Consider the following 21,345-nt stretch of genomic DNA (forward strand, 5'->3'; position numbering starts at 1 on the left):
CGAAAGATGGCGAACCGATGCAAAATAGATGCTGCAGGAAGTGGAGAGAAGGAGAGAATGGATGTGTTTGCACGGTGTACGCCTGCTGGATATATATATATATATATGAAGTAAAGAGGATGTTTTTTCCTTTTTTTTTGCGTCTTTTTTCTCCACATGTTCGTTTCACGCATTTTTGCCCCAATGAAGAGGGAGGTAGAGATATGAGAGAAAAAGAAAGGGAGGAGGATCATTGGGAGGTAAATGAAGGAGCTGTGAGAGCGGATACACATTTTATTTTATTTTTTTCCCTTTTCAAGTGTGAGTGACATACTTTTTTTTTTTGATGCTACTCTTTCTTGCCTGCATTTCTTCATGTCTGGCCTACGGTTGTAGCTGCTTTGAAAGCGTGTGCACCCGCATGCAACATACATGGTTGTGCGCAAATATGTTTTGCCATGTATATTTTCCCGTGCAGTACTGAGGAATCTGACGTGCGATGTGCGGGCTTGGAGAAACGTGGGATACATCTGTATATCCAGATGTCGCTTGAACACCCTCTGGCGGCAATGCCTCGTACCCAGTTTCGGTATTCCCTCTTCCGCAGTGAATGGCTCTACCACGCATGTGTGTGCAGCAACTGGACATAATTTTTTTTTGTTGTTCGTTCTTTTTTTTTTTTTTGCTTGCGGTGCTGTGATTTTTCATGCGGTGTGCGCCTGGTGGCGAAAATGGCGTGATATCCTTTATTAAGAGGAGGAACAGGAAAAACAAAAGGAAACAAAGGGGAAAACAGATAACAAGAGGTGATCAGCAGCGTCTGGTGTGGGCAACAAGGAAATAGAAACAACGACTTAATTTAGAACGGCATGTTGGGCGTACGACGTATAATCACCCTTCGTAAAGCGGTTTCAGCAGTGGACAGAGCTGCGATAGTGCAAGCGACGGCCCCCGCGGTGTCGTTGTTTCTTTCGAAGCGTTGTGGTGGTACCAAGTCAACCGCCCCTAGGAGCGAGGAGTCGGGCGAGGCAGCAGCGGCAGCAACAACAACAACGGCGCCAGCAGCCATGAGGATCGATGACGACAAGTCTCATGGGAGCTCCTTGTACCTTCCCTTCATGGGCGCGTCGTCACGCTTCACCTTCGCTTCCCCCATCTCAGCGTTGGCGGACATCACTACGTTAGAGAGCGAGCGATTAACTCATCATCCACCTCAGCGTGTCAGTGACCACTGCTGTATTTATTTAGTGAAGCTGCTTCGGTGGCTTGCGGACAAACTTTTTCGAGAGCGTTATCTTCACCGTGCTACAATGTTGAAGGTCGTCGCCCCTGCCCCACCTCTGGCTGGTGCGATGGTTAACTATTTTCGAATGATGCTTAAAAAGGAAGATTCGGCGTACGTTCCGAGGAAGGGGAGCTTTGCAACAGAAACACGTGGACTTTTGGCGCAGGCGGAGTCACATGCGAGTCATGTCCAAATTCTTATGCAGATGACCGAGATTACATATGTAGAGCGTGTTGCAGCAATTTTTTTACAGGTGGTACATTTCACTGTTTTTGTCGTTCTTTTTTTGGTGTCTCCGCGGATGGCGTTTCGGCTGATGGGATACCTTGGCGAGGAGTCTGTGGTGATTTGGACTCACATGATTAACGACATCGACTTTGGGAAGGTGAGTGAACGGGCTGTACCGCAAGCGGCTATTGACTATTGGGGTCTGCATCAGTTAAAGCACGTGAAGGCCTCCACGGCGGATGCGACCAAGTTTGCTGGACCTGATCAGGGTCTTAAAGAGGTCCCGACGGGAACACAGCAACAGACGTCAGACGCATCAGAGGAGGAAGTCACATTGCGTGACGTGATGTTGTTGTTGCGCTCAGATGAAATGGTGTGGCGTGAGGCGTGCCATCAAGTGGCGAGCGCCATGGAAATGAAGCGTAAGAAGTCCTTCATCTCTTCATTCTTATCGTGAAATCGTTTCCTCTTCACAAGTTACTTAGATTCATGATCATTAGATCTTTAAAAGATATGCTTGTTTTTTGTTTGTTTGTTTTATGGTTGTTTTCCTCGCAGCTGATGTGCGGATTTGAGTCTATCAGCAGCTGCTTGCCGCGGTGTGTCGAAGTGGTGTTGTTCCCTCCCGCCCACGGCATCAATGCATTTTTATCCCGTCCTTGTTGATGGTTATTGTGATGGTCTTCGAGGTGAACTAGAAGTGAAATAAAATAACGATACAAGGTGAGAGATGTGGGGTTGCTCATTACGCTCTCTCTCGATGTGGTCTACTCTGAATGTGAATTGCGATGTTGATTGCGTTTTGGCGGTTTAATGAATTAATTGTGATTCATGCACCACAGGGAATTGGTGAAAACTTTCTAGTCCGCTCCTGCGCTTACAACCACCCCGTAGGGTCCGTCCCGCCGCGGAGTTGTGGTTCGTTGGGTGGGAGATGGAGACAGAGGCCCAAAGGAGCCGACCATTTGTGGGTACCACGAGGATCTTGCAAGGCTTAAATTTTATGCATACATTTTTCTTTTTGTTTGTCTTGTTTTTGAGCTGCATCGGCCGTTGACACATAATGACCAGCTTGCATGGAGTATTTTTGATACTATTTTACCTCTTTCTTTTTTGTTTTCATTTTCTGGTTGATTGGGCGGCAACTGTCGAAGAACGTATTCTTCTGCGAACGCGTTGGCTGCTGCGCTCGCTGGGCTGTGGCCGACAGTACGAGATAGGACTCCCTCCTTGTCGGTTGTAGGTGTTTTTCTTTGCGCGTGACTTTGGGCCACAACGCATCATCGCGGCTGGGTCGTTTTCTGGTCTACCTTTATAGTCTTCTGCTGGAGTAAGCGGGCAGAGGAAAGATAAATAAATAAACAGGAAAAGGGGCAGTGGAGGCAGCATCGCAGATTAAACAATTATGCCCACACATTTGTGGGCGAATTTTGTGACTTCTTTGGAGTCCCGCTCCGTTTCCTTCCAGCAGGTGCAGCATGCAACTGACCGGCGAGCTGTTATTGTTGAGGCAGGCTTCACTGACCCCATCAGTATTGCCATCTTGGAAACGGAGTGGCTGAAGCGTTGCACAGACAGTGCCTCTTCTTCTGTTGCTGCTGCTACTGCTGCAAACAAAGCTGTGGGTGTGGCGGCTCCTGTAGCGGCGGCCTCCACCTTGTCATATCCTCACTTTGAGGATTATACCAAGCTGGAGGATGTGCCGGAGGAGATCCAGGACCGCGTTGTGACGGCGGATGTACTTGCCGCGGTTGTTGGTCACGGTGGATCCCTCCTTCAGGCCTCGCGAGATGGTTTTGTAGTATCACGCTACGTGCCCGTGTCGATGCGTAGCTTGTGCAAGACGATCATCCCTGTCGCGGATGCCTTTGTTGCACTCCACAGGATGGAGCGGGCTGAGTACATGGGGAAAAGTCTTGTGGCGATGGCTCTTGGAGAGGTAGTGTCGGAAGTCTGTACCAGCTTTGCCCATGAGATGGCCAATCTGCAGCGTTGGACACAAGGTAGGGCGATGCCACTTATGGGCGTCGTCTCGGAAGTGATGCGAGCGGGGCATCACATTGTGCGACTGCGTCAGTTGCTTCCCACTGACACTATCATAGACGAGGAGGGGACGCTGTCAATGGCGGGGTGGCGACTTTTAAATCACCTCCACGAACAGTCAGAGAAGTGTTCGGGTAGCAGAGAAGATGATGAGCTGCTTATCTTGCTGCTTCGTCGAGCATTGATGCCGTACCTGCGCGTCCTGCATCGATGGATGCATGAGGGGTTGTTAGAAGATCCGTATGGGGAATTTTTTATCTCCGAGGCCCAACCACTGCCCGGCACGACATCAACGTCGACGACGTTAACTGTAAGTAGCCCCAATGGCACGAGGAACATGGTGAGTCGCATTTTCCCAAATTATACTGCCACAGATGATTGTGGTGGCGCAGTATCTGAGGAGGCAATTGCGTTTGAGCGGCGCTTCTCCATTAATAGAAACATGATCCCGAACTTCCTTTTGAAACCCTCTAAGATTGCAAAAATGGTCTTTTACGCGGGCAAGTATTGTTGCCTTCTACGTGAGTACAACGGGACTCTTCCTGCGTTTGGGGATGTGGCGGAGCATATGCTCGTTTGGTCGGGGAATGACAAGCTACATCGCAAAATTGAGGAGTCGTATGAAATTTCCAGCGGTGAGGTGCTTCGTCTCTTTCTGGGGTCTCAGGTGGATCTGCTAGGTCACCTGACCTCCCTGAAGAGCTACTTTCTGCACCAGCGTGGGGATTGGTTGGTTGACTTCCTTGACAGCGCTGAGGAACTTTTGGTTAAGTCACCGGTACAAGTCAAGGTGCACTCGCTGCGGGTCTTGCTTCAAGCAGCGATTGCAAGATGTTGTGGGACGGACCCGTATCACAGTATCATTGGCTGCAGCTTTTCGGATAGCACCATTGAGCAGTACGTCAACGGCTCTTTTGAACACAACACAGACGAGGTGGTCCCTCGCGGGTCGTGTGGTAGACGAAGTGCCATGCGCATAGAAACGCATCGTTGCATTGAACTGCTTCAACTAGAGGCCTATCTCAAATGGCCCCTCACGATGGTCTTGGACGCTGCCGTTTTGAGGCGCTTAAATGTAGTATTTCGTCTCTTTACGTGTCTAAAAATTTGTGAACGTAATCTTACCACGGCGTGGACTGACGTAGACGTCCCCCATCAGTCCTTCCAGGCGTATAGCATCAAACATCAACTTATTCAGTTTATCCGGCAGTTTCAGTTTTATGCCGCACATTTTGTTGTGGAGCCGCTGTGGGGTCGCATGATGGGTCGCATCGGCCAGGCGGACAGCGTTTTTGCTGTCAACAATGCCTTGCAAGACTTCTTTGAGGGAGTTGAACTTGGCCTGGTGCTCGCCAGCTCTCACCGCTTTCGAAGCTTGTCGCGAATTTTGGAGATTGCATCCAGTTTTACTGAGATGGGTCGACGAGAGGTATCATCACAGCTTAGTGCGGAGCAGGTGAGGGAGACGTTGAAGGGTGCAGAGGAGCGGTTTTTGAAGGCCCTCTCTGAGCTCGCCTCGCCGGTGGGCACGGACTACCCACAGCTCATTCCACTTTTGACATGGATCGACTTTAGCGGCTTTTACGACCGCAACGGCGTGTACCGCGTGCTTTACTCGGCGGGGATATCGGCGGAAACAATGAGCACCGTAAGTACAGACCGACATCGGCGGTAGACACGTCTTGTACAAAATGCGATGTGCGTGACGTGTTCTACGTTGCATGCCGGGGTTGAATTGTATTTGTTGTTTTTGTTCTCCTTCCCTGGCTTTATATATCTCTACTACTTATTAACGCTGATAACCCCCCTTCTTCCTTCACTGCAGATATATATATATATATATATATATAATCTATGGATGGGGGTAGATGTAAACGAGCGAATGATGTTTGTAACATTTCTCTTGTACGACTCTGAATATCAACACTCTAGAAAATAAGGTATAAAAGGAGTACGAAGGTTAAAAAAAGGAGAAAAAGAAGTGAGAGGATGGGGAACCTAGTGACAAGGATGAGGCAGCTCTTCTCGAGTCAGAAGAAGCTTGAGATGTGTCTTGTTGGCTTGGAAAATAGCGGTAAGACGACGCTGTTGAATGTGCTTTCGGTGGGGCACCCCATTGAGACCTTTCCCACCGTGGGGCTTAATGTAAAGATGGTGCGAAAACGGGGAGTACAGCTTAAAGTGTGGGACCTTGGCGGACAGGAGCGGTTTCGCAGCGAGTGGGGACGCTACACGCAGGGCTGTGACTGCTTGATCTATTGTGTGGACTCCAGCGACTTCCAGCGCACCGAACTTGCCAAGCGTGAGCTGCACAAACTGCTTGAGGATAAGGCGTTGCACAGCCTCCCCATGCTGGTGTGTCTAAACAAGGTTGACCTTGAGCCTCACATGACTAAAGAAGAATGTGTGGAGTTTCTGAACCTGCAGGCCATTCGCGATAATCCGTGGCTTGTCATTCCCATTTCTGCGCTGCGCCAGACCAACATCAACGAGGTTGTGGATTGGCTGGTGAAAAACTCTCACAGTTGATCCATTGCAGACGAAATACGTGCTAGTGCCGTCATTGCTCTCGTAACAGTTGTTCCAATTTTATTTTTTTTCTTTCTGTTATGCGTTCCTGCTTTGCAGGAGTCTACCGGAAGTTTCAAAATAAAAGGACAGCGGCGTGTGCAGTGGAGGAAGCGGTAATATATATATATATATATGGTGTTGTTGCTGCTGTTGTTGTGTTCATGGCATGGGTGATTTGCACTGAGGCGCAAAACGATACCAATGAAGGAAATCTATGATAATAGACGTGGTGTTTTTCTTTTTCTTTGGTGTGATTACTACTATTTATTTTATTAGTTGTTTATTTATTTTCATGCGTAAGTGTTATGACATGTTTTAGTTATTTTTGTGATTTTTCTTCGTTTGCTTCTCTGCATTATCGTGTGTCATTGTTTTGCCACTGCCCATATAGGTGTGGACCTTTCCGTGACGAGTAAATTTACGTCAGCTGCCGCTTCCTCTCTCATCGCTTATTCTTGCGGGAGAGATGTTGTAAGGATCAGTTTCTTTTTTTTTTTTTCTATTTGTGTTGCTTTTTGTTGTCGAATCTTTTTTTTCTATTTCGCCGCATGCGGGCGTGGGGTGGAGTAAAGGAAGGGCCCCCCATCACGGCGGGCAATCACACCACAAAAAAGGCACCAGAAGAGGGGAAAAGCGGGAGGTGGAAGGGCGAAGCACAGGAGACAAGCCACACGACATGTCGCTCAAGAAGATAACGTTTAAGCAGCGCACTCGCAGGAACGAGATGAAGGAGCGACACCACGTCTCCTCTGAGGTGCGTAAGCGCATGCGCGCGGCGAAGCGCCGACACAATCGGTACGATCACATCGACAGTGGATCACGGCCACTGGAGGCGCTAGTGGAGGAAATTGCAGCAGGATCCGCAGCACCGACTCGGGAGGTGACGTTTGATCCACGAAGCCTCACTGATCTTCTTCTGCGCCCCGTCGAGGGGGACAAGGGTGACAAGAACAACAAAAAACGACTTGCGCTGCCGGAGGCGCCTCTCCCAGAAGATCATCCGCTCAGCTTGCCAAAGGTGCAGCTGGACGAGGGGGATGCTGCCATAGACGGAAAAGACACTTCCATTATGCCTAACAAGAATCAGTACCGACACCACGGTGACCCTTATCTCTTTTGGGAACGTGTGGGTTTGCATCCGTTGCTGCTAAATGCCCTGAAGGCCATGCGTTTTGCCCATCCGACGCCTGTGCAAGAAGAAGTTCTCCCCAGCGTTCTTTTACAGGGTGCCGGTGAAGAGGCGGTATTGGGCACTGCATCATCCAAGAAGGGGAGCAAAAAAGAGCGTGGGGGCAGGAAGGACGTCATTATTTCGTCGGAAACAGGAAGTGGAAAAACTTTGGCATTTGCACTACCTATCCTGCATCAAATCCTCTCCCAATTGCCCTCGAGCGAGAATTCTGTCAATAATGAGATGGAAACCGATAAATGTGACGGGAAAGGTGAGGGCAAACGGAATACGAAAAAACCCTCCAAGAAGGTAGTATCAAGAGACAAAAAGGTTAGCTCGTCAAAAGAGGGTGGCACAACCGACGAAACTATGATAAATAATGATGCGAAAAACAACGATAGCAGAAGTCGAAAGAGGGCGCGGGACGATACCGCGGGAAAGGATGAGGAATCATCATCTTCCACTAAACTGTCCACTGTTCCCAAAGAACGACTGATGCAAGCCCTTATTATATCCCCTACCCGTGAACTGGCTCTGCAAATCAACGAGGCCTTTCTTCAGCTAACTCAGCATGCACGACATGTAGTTATTGGCTGCGTCGTCGGTGGTATGGCTCCAGAGAAGCAGCAGCGCGTGTTGAATCGCCACCCGCATGTATTGATATGTACACCAGGTCGACTTTGGGAGCTTGTTCAAAAGAATGAGGGTTGTTATCTTGGTCACAGTATCAGCCGCCGTCTTTCATTTGTGGTGCTCGATGAAGCAGACAAACTTCTTCAATCCGGTCGCTTTGAGGAGCTGAAGAATTTATTGGAACGTATTCACTCTGAGGTGTTGCCTGCCGGTTTTCTGCAGAAGCGTGAGGAGCGGGCTGAGGCAGCAGAGCTGGAACTAGAAGCGGGTCGCTGGGACGACGAGGCACAAAAATTTGTGCCATTCTCCAAAAATAAGGAAAAGGACACCAACGCGGCCGCAGAGCCTTATGAAGAACAGCAGCAGCGTCGACGGAAGGACGTCCCACGCCCCATTCCAATGCCACCCAACCCAGCAGAAGGTCATCGCACTGTCACATTTGTCACCAGTGCCACACTCTCGCTTCAGACGAACTACGAGCGGAAAGATCTTCGGGCCAAAAAGACGGTTATCCGCACAACAAACGCCGACACCATGGCGACAGTACTTCAGAAGCTGGAGATTAAGCCCTCAAATGCCAAAGTATTTACCTTCTCACCCAAGGCAGATGTTACGGCGAAGATACAAGAAACGTATCTGCGTTGCCCAGGTGATAGCAAAGATCTCTATCTCTATTACTTCCTCAAGATGTACCATGAACGCACAATTGTGTTTGTGAACGCTATATCTATGCTTCGTCGTCTGGTGAAGCTTCTAGAGGTGCTTGGCATTCCAGTGGCAGGTCTGCACGCCTCGCTTCAGCAGCGACAGCGTTTGAAGTACATTGACAAGTTTAGGAAGGGTGAAAAACGTGTGTTAGTGGCGACAGACATTGCCTCCCGCGGCTTGGACGTTGATGGACTAAAACATGTAATTCATTTTCAAGTCCCTCGTTCAACGGATGCTTACATTCATCGTTGTGGTCGTACGGCGCGTTGTGGCGGCACTGGTCTTTCGATTTTGATGATCAGCGCTCAGGATCACATGTCCTTCCAAAAGCTGATGGTGTCACTTGGACGAGGCACTAACGAAATGGAGATGTTTGCTCTTCAACCTGTCATTGTGCATCAGCTTCATTCGCATGTAAAGGTGGCGATGCAGATTGACAAGTTGCAGAAGGAGATTGACAAGTCGCGGGCGCGGAATAATTGGGTACACCGTATGAGTCGTGAGGCGGATATAGAGGTGGATGACATGGTTGATGACGAGGCGGACAATGAAAATCGGGCAAAAGAAAAGGCTATCAAGGTGCTCCAGAAGAGGTTGGAACTGCTTGTCAAAAAGGATATGGGTACGGCAGGTGGCAAGGGTGGATTCCGAACCAGTGCGCAGGCCCTTGGGACAAGGAAGGCCGAGTCCAAACTGGTTGAGCGTGCCACCATGCAGGTCACACAGGCGAGAAAGAAGAAGAAGCATACACGCAAGGCCCATGCGTAAGAATAAGCATGGCTGTGCATGCATGCACGCATGCCTGCCACCTCAGTGGCAGAAGTAATCATAATGGCGTGCTTGCGTGTGAGAAGTAGCAGAATTTGTTATTTGCTCGTTTGAGGTACACTTCGGTTAAAAAAGGGTTTGAGGAAGAATACAAATAAAGTTGTTTAAACGAAACAAAGAAAAAAACCTTTTATTCTTTCTTAAATGCATACATATATATATATATATATATATTGTGCGTCTTTCTCCGCGTGGCAAACGTGATTTTCACCCCTTCTTATAAAAAGTAGTTTTGTGTTGGCCACCAACTTCCGTTGACTTCTCTTTTGTCTTGTTTATTTGACTTTTTTTCCTCCTTGGTTTGTCTGTTGCACGTGCCATGTGACTTGAAGCGCTGCAACGGTGCTGAAGGGTGTTGGCTTTTACCCACCCGTCGTTTCCTTTCCTGCCGCCATGCAAAAGCCGGCAGCATCGGCAGCAACACCTAAGCGATGTCTTGCACCATCAGGGACGACGCTGACACACACGCGACGCTCGCCAGTTAGGCCCATTACTTTGGAATCTACGAAGAAGCGTGCACTCCGCACTTCTTCCCTTCGCAGCTTACAGATGCACGTGGGACCCTCGTTGTCCCATTAATACTGCCCTGGTTTTGCCCCTTCTTGCACTTGGAGGAAACGCTATGGACGGAGGTCGGATGTCTCAACATGGCCACCTACTGGCTAAGGAAGTAGCTTTCTGAGGTGAGGCGCGAGTTTGCTGTTGGCCCCAGTTCATCCACCATGGGAGGTGAACCAATATCTGTGAAGGGTCGACTAACTGACTCATCTGCGTACCTGTCAAGGCAGTAGCCAACGGGTGATCCACCCTATGCCGTCACGTTTACTCCCCGTCGTTCTCACAAGAAGGCCACCACCAACGTATAGCTACGGTTTACTTCACCACTAAAGATCCCGCTGGGGGGGGAACGACGACAGTGTGTTGACATCGTTGGGGACGCTTGAGTACGCTCCACAGACGGAAGATCATCGTGGGGGTGCTTGCGTAGTGGGGGATAGAAAATCTCTGGAGGAAATGAAGCTTGAACCAGCGTTTGAGGTAGGTACACCTGCTCATTTGGTGCGGCTACGGTGGGAAGTGCATTTTTTTTTGTTGATTTGCGGGTAGCTGCTCATCAATGCTACAAGTATAACTGTCTTTAAATTGGTAGAGCCATCAATGGGTGTGGATTCGGCCCGCGAGTCTGCCAAGCATCTCCTGTTGCAAGAAAACGTGATGGCCGTTGAACAAGATTTAGATCACTACATGGCTGATCTTCTCGCTCTTCAGCGTGACACCCTTTATGCGCAAAAACGCGGTCTCATAGATCCAAATGATCCGTCCGTTTGTGAGTTGCACCTTGGCATTTGCGACAAACTTAACGCATCTCGTGCTTACATATCAACGCCAAAATCGCTCCATAGTGCTCTTTCGGATGAGTTTGCTGTAGACACCGGTATTTCTTGATTGCGGTCTGTGTCTGAATATGTCGTGTTTTAGCAGTTGCCTTTATCGTTGATTTTATTTAACGTTTAATTCATTTTTATTGGAAGGGGAGGGGCATGAGTGAGAATTTCGCACTCATGTGGATATAGACATATGTGTAAATGTTTGGGTGCCGAGAGTCGTACAGGCGAATAAAAAATAATGTATATAATATATATATATATATATTGATTTGAAATATTTTGTTTTTGGTGTTTGTATACCTTTTTTTTTGTTTGCTTTTTCTTTGTGTGCCGCTGTGTGATGGTGGGGTGACCTGTGAGCTGAATTGAGGAGGTTCGTGATTGGAGCTTGTGTGTGAGTTAGTTGCCTATAATATTTGCAATCCAGCCATAGCGATTTGATGTTTGCCTTAGTACCAGTGAGGAGGCTTGCCGGGATACGGCATCACTTCCCGTTTATTCAGCAAGTGCAGCTGCGGCAGGTGCGAGCCGTGTGCTGCACGGCGATAGTGCGGTTCGACATGAAGAAATATGAGATGGAGAGGCGGCGGCGTCGGGAACTGGAAAAGGCCGGGATTGATCCCGACGACGATGGTGATGCACCGTGGATCGCCCCAGAGGAACAGCAGCGGTTGGATGAGGAAGAAGAACGCCGTCGCGCAGAGGAGGCGGAGCGCGTGAAGGAGATGTTGGAGCGGCGAGCACAAGAGGACATCGAGAAACGCAAGAAGTTTAGAGAGTTTCGCGCTCGGCAGCTTGCGATGAGTCGGAACCGTAAAGAGGCTAATGCCGCTGTGAAGAGGCACGACCGGCGAGAACAGCGTTTTATGGAGGAGGACGAAGATGCGGTAGACAAGACGGAGGCGAATGACACTACGGCAACGCACGTGGATCCAAGAGACGAGGGTGAACGTGCACAGTGAGTTTTTGCGTGCGCGTTTTTTTTTTTTTGGCGAGGCTGACGGGGTGGAAGCGTGTATGCTGTTCTGTATTTGGTGGATCTGAGGGGGAGAGAGGAGGGGGCGGTTTATTGCATTTGTCTGCGTGCATCCTCCTGGACGTTGTTTGGTTTCTCTGTTTGACATTTCACCGGGGCTTGCGCACCGGTCACATGTGTGCGCACGCTTCCCCTCCCGCATTGGGATGCATATGCATTCTTTTTCTAACACAACATTGTGACACAAGGAGGGAAGGGGGGGGGGGTGAGTAAACGAGGATGCAGGGAATTTGTGTGTCTTTTTCGTCTGCACAATTCGCAAACCATTTTTAACGAAACTTCAAGGAATCAGCCGTGTTTATTATTATATTATATTATATTCTTCACGTTCTTTCCCCTTCTTTTGTTCTTGCCTCAAGAAGAAGCAAAAAGTATGGTGGCAGTTCGCGCAAAGGTCGGCTCCCGCGGTTTCATCCGCCAGAAGCAGCTGGCGAAGGGGAAGAAGGTGTTCAGGATTGACTGCACCATTCCCGCCAACGACGGCATCTTCAGCGAGGAGATTCTCAGCAACTTCGAGCAATACTTCCAAGACAACGTGAAGCTGAATGGTCGCAAGGGGAAGTTGACGGAGAAGGTGCGTGTTGGTCTGCGCAACAACGTCCTTACGATTTCGACGACGATGGCCTACCGCAAGAAGTACTTCAAGTACCTCACGAAGAAGTTTCTCAAGAAGAAGGACCTCCGTGACTGGATCCGCATCCTCGCCCGGGGCAAGGACACCTACCAGCTGAAGTACTTCAACATCCAGGACCAGGAGGAGGCTTAAGATACGACACGGTGGTGTGGGTGGGGAGAGCGGCGCTTTACCCATTTGCATACTTGTATGGATGTCTTCCTTTTCCATCACCAGTGAAAGGCGAATACAGGATGTGAAGCCATTTTCTTTTTTCCATCTTTGCTCTGCATTACTTTTTCTTCTTTGTTCATTCTTCATTTTATTTATGTTTCCTTTTTTTTTTTTTTGTTAAGACGCGAGAGGACTGCCTTGCGTCTTGCTTCTTCTCCCCCTTCTTGTCGGCTTGCTCGGCCGGCAACACCCGTGTGCCATCTGTTGTGTCGTGGGAGCAGCCGCACTATTTTTTTTCTTAAATATTTTTTTCCACCGTTTTTTTATTTTGCGCTGGCGCGTACACCTACACACGCATATATATATATATATATATATGCTTTTTTTGTTGTAGACTTTCAGTTTTCACTTAAGGGAATGGTGATGTATGTCTGGGGCCGGGATTCCCTCACGCTAGAGGATCGTCAAAACCCTGTACTGGCTGAGGAACTGGGCGTCGAATGTGAGGAAATTCTTTTGGTCAACGCTCGCAGTTACAGGGTGTCTGGCACCTCCACTGAAGAGGATGGAAAGCCGCGAAGCTTTACTGATATTTTTCAGGATAACGAAGATATGCAAAAGGCAGGTGTTCCACCGCACAAGGTTATGGAATTGGATGTGTTAAAGCATTCGGCCGACCAAACCCACGACGATTGGGTTCGTCTGGCAGCTATCATCCGGGATAACTACCATAAATACCGTGGGTTTGTTATTCACAACGGAACCGACACCATGGTGGCTGTTGCAACCGCTCTCAGTTTCATGCTGGAGAACTTGGGGAAACCTGTCATTTTTACCGGCTCGTGTATTCCAGCAGACCGTCTCTACACGGACCTTAAACGCAATTTGATTGTTGCCCTGCTCTTTGCTAACTGCAGTCAGATTTGTGAGGTTTGCATCTTGTTTGATGAGCGGCTATTCCGGGCAAATCGAACAATCAAGGTTTCCAGAGCAAGACTTGCGCCATTTGACTCTCCGCATTTTCCCCCGTTGGCGACAATGCATGGAACCATGAGTCTACATCGACCATTTCTTCGTCCTTTTCCACTTGGTCAGTTCCGTATAATGGACAACATGAAGTCGGTGGTCTTGTGTTTGAAGTTGGGGCCGTCGATGCGGAAACGTTTTTTAATGAAGTCTGTCGAGCTGACAAAGGCACGTGCTATTCTTATCATCGCCTTTGGTGGAGGAAACGCGCCATCGCTTTGCGGTTTTATGAAGAGGGCTGTGAGGCGGGCGGTGGAGCGTGATATTGCCGTTTGTGTTTGCACGCAGAACTTGTACGGTTCTGTGGACCTGGGCGCCTACGCCGCGGGCGATCAGCTGTTGGAGGCGGGGGCGATTTCAGCATCTGACATGACCATTGAAGCCAGCATTATGAAGCTGAGGTATCTTATAGGGCTTGGACTTTCCACAAAGGACATAAAGAAGTACTTTAGCAGTGTCGATCTGCGCGGTGAACTCACCCCACCACAACCACGATTGTAGTGTGTGGTGTGTGCCATTTGTATGGGAGTGTCAGAAGGAGTACATTTTCTAATATTTGTTCTTCTCTGATTCAACACGCATACACATTTTTATAGGCATAGTGATGAAAAGCAGAATAGTACCTGTTTATATATATATATATATATCTCTTTTGGGACAACTGAGATCATAAGTAATATGAGGGTGCAGGACGCCTCACCGCTTCTTGTGGATAAGTAATAGGTGATAATTTTTTTAAAAAAAAACTGGGATTTGGGTTTCACGTTGTTATTGTTTTGGTTTCTTCTGCAGGTGCATGTATTCATTCTGTTTTCAAATAGCTAACGCTTTCCCTTATCGTACATGTAGAAACGCTTTTTCTTCCGTTGCCTTTTTTTTTTGTGCTCCTTTCACGTTTGGGCGGCATGTGACTCTTTTCGAAAATGTGCGAGGAACAACGGACAGGCGAAGTTTCATTGTTCTTTTCGTTGCCGTTATTGTTGTTGCTGCTGCTGGTTTTGCTTCTCGTATTGTGCCTGTGGTAACGGAGGGGGCGGGGAGATCTTTGTTTTCGCTGGAGGAAGGCCCAAACGTGAAGGCACCCACACAAGACAACCAAACCAAGGAACGGAGACAACAAAAACAAAAAAAAGCATGAGTGAAACTTTGCTGGCGTGCACCGTCTGTGGAGAGTCTAACGCGTTCCCCGACACCAGCAGCAATGCACCGCAGAAGGCGACCATGACGACGTTTTGCAAAACGTGCGGGGGTATCACCCTTCAGCGAGTGGTTGTCGCAAACAAGCAGGGAGAGCGTTCCAGCGAGAGTGTGGGTGCGTCGGTGGCGCCAGGGCAGAGCGATGCCTCTCCTTACCATCAAGCCTCTGGACCAGAAACAAGCGAACTGCTCTGGAGGCGGCTGCAGGACGCTTTAGCCAACAATGGCGTCACAATGGCAGAATTTTTCCGCGTCGGTATTTCCATGCAAACACGTCTCATCTCCGCGGTGGGATTTAACCATGCTGAGATACCGCGCCTTTTGAAGCTTACGGAGGCTCACACCCCAAGCAGGACAACTGGCACGACGATTGAGCCGACGCGAAAGTACATCGACATGACAACCGCAGCAGCAACTGCAATAACACCAAGGAGAGAAACAGTGACAGACGAACACATTAACAACCCCGAGGTTATTACGGAGGTGGTAAATGGAGCGTCGGCGGAAACTCTTCGAAATTTTTCGCAAACTGAAGGGGCATTTGTGCAAACTCCACTTCATTCATCATCGATGGATGCTTTGATGCTGGGCCCCAAGGCTCAAGAAGATGACACGCTTATTGCCCGTTGCTCTGTATATCCTCACTTGAACGCTGAATTCTGGTGCTCCATTTGTGGTGTGTTGGTTTCGAGTCGTTGCCATGTGTCTGGAATTCACAAGGATCACCCTTTTATTACCCTACGACAGGCTGCAGATGCGCATGTGCGAGATCTCAGCATGTGGTCAGAGCGTTGTCGAAGCCAGTTGAATGTTGCCAATACCATTGTTTCCAATTTGCAACGTGGGAAGGGCATTCTAAATGACTCGGCTAAGCGTGAGGACGCAGCATTAGATATGCACTTTGAAGAGATTGTTCGAGATCTCACCAAGTGGTGCCAAGGACTCAAATCGAGTATGCAAATGCAGATCAATGCCCAGTTAAACATTATTGACTTGACGGTAAGAAGAACAAATGAACTTATAGAATACTATGCGGAGCGACTAAAAACATGTGATACCTTATTACGTTCTATCCCACTCATGCAGCAGGTGGATGGGCGGTCAGAGAAGTGGTCCCTGCGTGTGATGGATCTCGTAAGTCGTCTCAAGATGTCAAGCCACGAACCAATTCCTATGCCACGAGTTACAGTGCCCGAGGTAAAATCTTTTGCAACCATGACAACCTACATGGAACTATTGAAAGCAGTAAGCGTTCCTGCGGGTATTAGGGTTCCAGATGTTTTGGATACAGGGTATCTTAACTTCCCCAACCCGTCTGATGTGGGACGCGAGGCATTTACACTTCAGGTTCCCAAGGATGCTAAAGCGCACGGTCTTCTTATCTACGGTGGCCGTACACTGACAAGGTTGCAGGACGTTACACCCACCCACTCTCTTGTTTGTGCTTCGCGAACACTTTATGCAGGTGTTACAGCATGGGAAGTTCACGTTGACAGCCTTGGAGCTGGTCCAGGTCGTATTCTTGCGGGAGTGCTTATGGCGGGAACGGACGGTGAAGGCGTTGTGTGGGATGGTCAACGCATTGTTGGCCCTAACGAGGGAGAGTGTCGTGTGCTTCCGGAAAAATATAGACTTAAGAGGGGCACAACGCTTCGATTTATTCTTGAGCTTGAGGCACCCTCGTATTTTCTTATTTGTTACTTTGAGGATCAGCTTGTGGCTCGCGTCCCGCTGCCACCGGTGCTTAATGGTTGGATTCCTGCCTTCAGTGTTTTTGGGCCGCAGGATCAAGTGACCGTAGTGCCGCTTTCATCCTCGGATGCAGAGCGTCTGCTGGCGGATGCCAATCCAGAGGAGAAGCAAAACAAGGAGGATGAGATACAGGTGCATCTCAGTGAGCAAGAACGGAAACTAAATGCCTTGCATCAACAGTTGCTTGCTGTGAACTCGCGAATTGATCAGGACCAGTATGAGAGGTTCCTTCATGCTTCTCAGCTACGGCAGGAGATAAAAAGGGGTGCGTTTAACGGCAACGGTGATGCCGATCTATCGTCATTGTCGTCACCTCCTCCTCGGCAGATGCCGCCGCAGTCACCTGGCAATAGGGATCAGCCCGCGAAGAGTAAACCGACATTAGAGGCTGTACATGATTGTACACATGCTGCCGCTGCCACGGCTGAAGTGAGATTCCCGTCGCCCTTGTTGACGTTGACCGTGGAATCTGGGCAGCGTGAGCAGCAAAACACACGAACTGCGAGCTATAGTCCGGAACTCCAGAATCTCCTCAATTTCGTGGAGTCCATCAAGTAGTTTGGAGGCGAGGTTGCACCTGGATTGTCGCACACAAGAGAGTGAGTGAGAAGGTAAGCACCAGTCAGGCATATCATGAAAACAAGGCAACAACTACATCGACAATAACCAGCGTCGTCGTTGTTCCAGTCCGTCTTCACCAGGAAGATGATACTAGTAACGGAACAGCGAGGAAAAAGCAGTAGAAGTGTCTATAGGGCCGACAGTGTTAGGAAGAGAGAGTGAGAGATGAGAACGATAGTTGGCAATTAGCCGAGGTGGAGATAAAAGGTCCCAATAAAGACGGTGGCATACTCATTCCTATATGTCTCTCAAAATGATTTCTTTTCTGTGCTGCTAGCAAAGCGCTTTTCCTTTCTTGTTGTCGTGTTATCGCTTTTTTTTTTTGGTTGTTGTTTTTGTGTTTTATCATCATGCCCGTGTGTGCTGCATTACCTTTTCCTTTGTCTTTTTCCCCCGCTCTCCAAGTAACGGCAAGTCGAGGAAGGAGAGTTTCCACATTGTTATTATTCCTATCATTTTGTCACTTGCCTTTCCTCATGCGGGACGCACCTTTTCTGTTTCATTTTTTTTTTTCATTTGTTTGCATTTTTTCCGTTGCGGATGTGGGTGCTTCAATTTGTGTCTTCCCTCTACTTGTGCGGCTTGAGAGATACGAGGGGAGGGGCATAGGCAGCAGTGGCGGGGCAGGAAAGGGAAGCGGAGAAAAGAAAGCAAAATAGGGTAACCGGGTATCGTGGAGTGCGGCGAATAGGATGGGTAGTAGGAATAGCAAGTCTGCCCCAGTGGCGGGGGAGGCGAACGTGGGTGGTGCGGCAGCAGCATCGCCCCAGCAGGAAATATCAGCGTCGTCCGAGAAGGCGAAAAATGATGAGTTTGCCAACTACCGCGAGTTTCGCGACCAGCTGCTGAGCTTCTCACTGGGGGAGAGTGCATTTGACTACGCGGAACGACTTTTTGCGAAGAATCCCTCCAGTCCAGAGGTGATGGCGCTTCTCGCGGAAACTACCGTCTTGTACGACAAGAACAAAAACAAAGTGTTCCGAGATCACTGGTGCGATCGGTTAGATCTTCTACAGCGCGGTGTTGATGTGAGTCGCAAATGCATAAACGAAAATCCGGAGTATGGCCCGTGCTATCGAACATATGTGATGTGTGCCACGCGTGAGGCAGAGGCGCTTTACTATATTAAGAGTTTTATCGGTTTAGGACTGTTGGAGAACTACAATGCCATTATGAAACGTGGGGAAAAAGGTATGGAGTTGCTCCCTAGCGACTCAGACATCCCCAACGCACTCGGATCCCTCTGTGGTCGCTGTGCATATAAGTGGTACAGTCCCACACGCCCCTATGGGATATGGTGCGGGGTACCGGGCTGGAGTGAGATGTGGTCCAGAAGTATTGCGCTTCACAAAAAGGCGGTAGATAATGATCCGACAAACTTGGAGTATGCGTGCCGACTTGCACAGGCGTATTACCAAAATGGAGATCTTCAGAATTCACGTCGCTGGTTTGCCAAGGTCCGGGATGAGATGCCACCACGGGACTTAAAGGACGAACGTTGGCAATCCATGGCGCACACAGAGCTATCCACCGCCTTCGCAAAAACCAGCTGGAACGTTCCTTTTGCATAGAAAACATGGGCGCTTTTGTTTGTTTGCTTGCTTTTGCGAGGTAACGGTTTTTTTTGTTTTTGTGTGTGTGTGTGTTTCACTGAATTTTGTGTTTGCTTGTCTCTACATGTGTTTGTGTGTATGCGTAGGATGCAAGCGAGTTTGACGGAGCAAACAAATACACAACGGCTATGATGCGAAAGGTTGTAGAACACCTGCGTTTCATATACACAGGCAAACTTCCTTACTCTCACTTACACACAAACACACACACACACACGCATGCACGGTTTTTCTTTCTCTGACATTTGCGCATCACGATGGATGCTAAAGTAATCTCTGCCCGTAACCGAGGGATTTCCTGTATTATAGCAATTTTCCTTTCCCCTCCCTTCTGGAAAAAACTTTCAGAAAGTCGTTTTGTCAGAGTCCCCCGCTAGCAGATAGACAATGCTGCGTCATGTGCGTTGGGGAGGCATTTGCTTCCGCGCATATCCCTCCGTTGCCTGGAGGGGGATGAACGCCCGCTACGCCACCACGATATCAAACCCCTTGACTGCTGCAGCAGCAATGCCATCGTCGCCGGCGCGAAGCGATGAGGTGCCGATAAAGGCGGTGGCGGGCGAGATACCAAGCCTGAGCTTCCTCTCTTCCAAGACCGTGCTGGCGGAGACAGTGGATCAAACCATTGCGGTGTGCGACGCGCTGCTGAATGAAATTCCCAAAGTAAAGAGTGCGAAAGAGAAGCATGATCTTATTGACTCGACGAGCAATGTTCTCTGTCTGCTGCTGGACCCGTGTGAATTTGTGCGGCAAATTCATCCAGATGAAGAGTACAAGAAGTATGCGTCATACGCCTTTCAAAAGGGGTATGAATATATGAGTAAAGTGAATTCCCGCCGAGACCTGTACAATGTTATTGTTGAATTAGACAGTCCTGAGGGACGAATGCAGCTTGATGATGAGGAAATCAAGAACGTTGTGCAACTAAAACGTGACATGGAAAGCAATGGTATTCACCTGCCAGATTCACTTAGGGAAAAGGTGACGGAGATGAACATTGAGAAGGAGGAGTTAGCGATGCGCTTCTTGACAGAGCAAGGGTCGAAGAATCCTTTTGCGACGCTCCGTTACCTTCTGCATTGTCGCTATCAGCTTGCGCAACTTCTTGGTTTTGAGAGCTACGCAGAGCAGCAGCTTCGGGGAACAATGCTGGGAAACCAACAGCGTGTTTGGCATTTCCTTTGCGGCATTGCTCATAAGTATCGTCCAGACGCAGCGAAGGAATTAGAACTCATTCAACGGAATGTGGGGGAGGTACGTAACCGCCAAAACATTACTGATGATACTCGGGCTCGTGTGGCGCATTCGCTACGCAATGACGTCGAGCCTGAGAAGGCAGCAGAATACTTTTCTGTAGCCAACTGCATACGGGGAATTCAGTGTCTGTGCTCGGAGGTATTTGGTCTACGTCTGGAGCAGGTGCCGTTTGAGAAGGAGGAAGTGTTTAACCAGGATGCCAAGAAGTTCTTGGTGTATGACGAAGACAGGTCCTTCTTGGGCGTTATTGTTCTGGACATGTACGTCAATGAGATGAAGTACTGCCAGGCCGGACACCTCACCTTGCAGCTGGGATGCAGACCCCATCAAGAGGCTCTCGCACGGGTAGGCTTGAAGCTGCCAGAACGACAGTATCCAGTTGTGGTTTTAACGTGTAACGTGGGCTCCCTCACTCCGGCGCAGCGATTCTCCAACGGACGCTACGATGACGAGTCCACCCTCATGCATCCAAACGAAGTCACGACAGTCTTTCACGAATTTGGTCATGCAATGCATACAATTTTTGGGCAAACAAAAGTACAGAATTTGGCTGGCACGCGTTCCAGCATTGATTTTGTGGAGACCTTTTCGCAACTTTTTGAACAATTTTTAACCTCTCATGAGTTTGTGCGGTTGTGGGCACATCGGATTAACACACGGGAGCCTATTTCGTTTGATATGGTGATGAAACGGAACGCGGCGGCCAACATGTTTAAGTGTTTAGACATGATGGATCAGGTGGTGCTATCGGCGGTTGACCAGACGCTGCACGGCCCGCAGCCGTACACAGTCTACTTTCCCAACGGTCAAAACGGAAGCCTGGGCAAGCGCACCCTGGGCGACAGTAGTGACTACGGCCGCGGCACATACAACTTGGCGAAGATTCTCATTGACGTATGTACCCCTCTCTCACTGGTTACACCAACGGAGAGTGGTGTGCTTGGAACCCTGTCGTTTGAACACCTGTCTGGGTATCCTGCCGGCTACTACGGATACCTCTACAGTCTTTCCGTTGCTCGACGCATTTGGTCAAAGAAGTTTGAAAAGGATCCTCTTAATCGCGCTGCGGGAAAAGAACTGGTGCAGAGCGTCATGCGGTATGGTGCAGCGTGCAATCCTGTGGAGGTCATTGAGAAGTATTTGGGTGACGACCTGGACGAAATTGACATCTGGGCATAAACCCGCATAAAGGGCAGTGGTGGGGTAGGGGAGGAGGGAACAA

General features: G+C 49.1%; 10 protein-coding genes and 1 pseudogene across 10 annotated transcripts, besides 17 other annotated features; all 11 read left to right on the top strand.

The window, feature by feature from the left end:
• The first annotated feature begins 89 nt into the window (after positions 1-89).
• Positions 90-107: a microsatellite.
• A 522-nt stretch (positions 108-629) lies between these two features.
• Positions 630-663: a microsatellite.
• A 185-nt stretch (positions 664-848) lies between these two features.
• TraAM80_00016 (GTPase activating protein of Rab-like GTPase) lies at positions 849-1,949 on the top strand (the record flags this gene model as incomplete). The annotated part of the gene is made up of 1 exon (XM_029377113.1): positions 849-1,949. One exon carries the CDS (start codon positions 849-851, stop codon positions 1,947-1,949), a length of 1,101 nt encoding a protein of 366 aa, XP_029243003.1.
• Positions 1,950-2,006: 57 nt separating this feature from the next.
• Positions 2,007-2,041: a microsatellite.
• An 856-nt stretch (positions 2,042-2,897) lies between these two features.
• TraAM80_00017 (putative gamma-tubulin complex subunit) lies at positions 2,898-5,210 on the top strand (the record flags this gene model as incomplete). Its single annotated transcript, XM_029377114.1, has 1 exon — positions 2,898-5,210. One exon carries the CDS (start codon positions 2,898-2,900, stop codon positions 5,208-5,210), a length of 2,313 nt encoding a protein of 770 aa, XP_029243004.1.
• Positions 5,211-5,360: 150 nt separating this feature from the next.
• Positions 5,361-5,385: a microsatellite.
• Positions 5,386-5,524: 139 nt separating this feature from the next.
• On the top strand, positions 5,525-6,064 carry TraAM80_00018 (ADP-ribosylation factor-like protein; the record flags this gene model as incomplete). Its single annotated transcript, XM_029377115.1, has 1 exon — positions 5,525-6,064. One exon carries the CDS (start codon positions 5,525-5,527, stop codon positions 6,062-6,064), a length of 540 nt encoding a protein of 179 aa, XP_029243005.1.
• Positions 6,065-6,222: 158 nt separating this feature from the next.
• Positions 6,223-6,240: a microsatellite.
• Positions 6,240-6,266: a microsatellite.
• Positions 6,267-6,367: 101 nt separating this feature from the next.
• Positions 6,368-6,396: a microsatellite.
• Positions 6,397-6,782: 386 nt separating this feature from the next.
• TraAM80_00019 (putative ATP-dependent RNA helicase) lies at positions 6,783-9,386 on the top strand (the record flags this gene model as incomplete). The annotated part of the gene is made up of 1 exon (XM_029377116.1): positions 6,783-9,386. One exon carries the CDS (start codon positions 6,783-6,785, stop codon positions 9,384-9,386), a length of 2,604 nt encoding a protein of 867 aa, XP_029243006.1.
• A 15-nt stretch (positions 9,387-9,401) lies between these two features.
• Positions 9,402-9,424: a microsatellite.
• A 170-nt stretch (positions 9,425-9,594) lies between these two features.
• Positions 9,595-9,620: a microsatellite.
• A 218-nt stretch (positions 9,621-9,838) lies between these two features.
• TraAM80_00020 (hypothetical protein) lies at positions 9,839-10,889 on the top strand (annotated as a pseudogene).
• Positions 10,890-11,069: 180 nt separating this feature from the next.
• Positions 11,070-11,099: a microsatellite.
• Positions 11,100-11,274: 175 nt separating this feature from the next.
• Positions 11,275-11,796, top strand: TraAM80_00021 (uncharacterized protein; the record flags this gene model as incomplete). Its single annotated transcript, XM_029377117.1, has 1 exon — positions 11,275-11,796. One exon carries the CDS (start codon positions 11,275-11,277, stop codon positions 11,794-11,796), a length of 522 nt encoding a protein of 173 aa, XP_029243007.1.
• Positions 11,797-12,243: 447 nt separating this feature from the next.
• On the top strand, positions 12,244-12,636 carry TraAM80_00022 (60S ribosomal protein L22; the record flags this gene model as incomplete). The annotated part of the gene is made up of 1 exon (XM_029377118.1): positions 12,244-12,636. The coding sequence occupies one exon, from the start codon at positions 12,244-12,246 to the stop codon at positions 12,634-12,636; it is 393 nt and encodes a 130-aa protein (XP_029243008.1).
• A 110-nt stretch (positions 12,637-12,746) lies between these two features.
• Positions 12,747-12,805: a microsatellite.
• Positions 12,806-12,836: a microsatellite.
• A 177-nt stretch (positions 12,837-13,013) lies between these two features.
• Positions 13,014-13,035: a microsatellite.
• A 39-nt stretch (positions 13,036-13,074) lies between these two features.
• Positions 13,075-14,184, top strand: TraAM80_00023 (asparaginase; the record flags this gene model as incomplete). Its single annotated transcript, XM_029377119.1, has 1 exon — positions 13,075-14,184. One exon carries the CDS (start codon positions 13,075-13,077, stop codon positions 14,182-14,184), a length of 1,110 nt encoding a protein of 369 aa, XP_029243009.1.
• A 127-nt stretch (positions 14,185-14,311) lies between these two features.
• Positions 14,312-14,330: a microsatellite.
• Positions 14,331-14,817: 487 nt separating this feature from the next.
• TraAM80_00024 (uncharacterized protein) lies at positions 14,818-17,190 on the top strand (the record flags this gene model as incomplete). Its single annotated transcript, XM_029377120.1, has 1 exon — positions 14,818-17,190. One exon carries the CDS (start codon positions 14,818-14,820, stop codon positions 17,188-17,190), a length of 2,373 nt encoding a protein of 790 aa, XP_029243010.1.
• A 348-nt stretch (positions 17,191-17,538) lies between these two features.
• Positions 17,539-17,596: a microsatellite.
• Positions 17,597-17,945: 349 nt separating this feature from the next.
• TraAM80_00025 (uncharacterized protein) lies at positions 17,946-18,824 on the top strand (the record flags this gene model as incomplete). Its single annotated transcript, XM_029377121.1, has 1 exon — positions 17,946-18,824. One exon carries the CDS (start codon positions 17,946-17,948, stop codon positions 18,822-18,824), a length of 879 nt encoding a protein of 292 aa, XP_029243011.1.
• A 47-nt stretch (positions 18,825-18,871) lies between these two features.
• Positions 18,872-18,950: a microsatellite.
• Positions 18,951-19,059: 109 nt separating this feature from the next.
• Positions 19,060-19,086: a microsatellite.
• A 167-nt stretch (positions 19,087-19,253) lies between these two features.
• Positions 19,254-21,302, top strand: TraAM80_00026 (metallo-peptidase, Clan MA(E), Family M3; the record flags this gene model as incomplete). The annotated part of the gene is made up of 1 exon (XM_029377122.1): positions 19,254-21,302. The coding sequence occupies one exon, from the start codon at positions 19,254-19,256 to the stop codon at positions 21,300-21,302; it is 2,049 nt and encodes a 682-aa protein (XP_029243012.1).
• Between the last annotated feature and the right edge of the window lie 43 nt (positions 21,303-21,345).

This window comes from Trypanosoma rangeli, assembly GCF_003719475.1.
Source record: "Trypanosoma rangeli strain AM80 chromosome Unknown Tra_15.4_contig_00001, whole genome shotgun sequence".
Lineage (NCBI taxonomy): Eukaryota > Euglenozoa > Kinetoplastea > Trypanosomatida > Trypanosomatidae > Trypanosoma > Trypanosoma rangeli.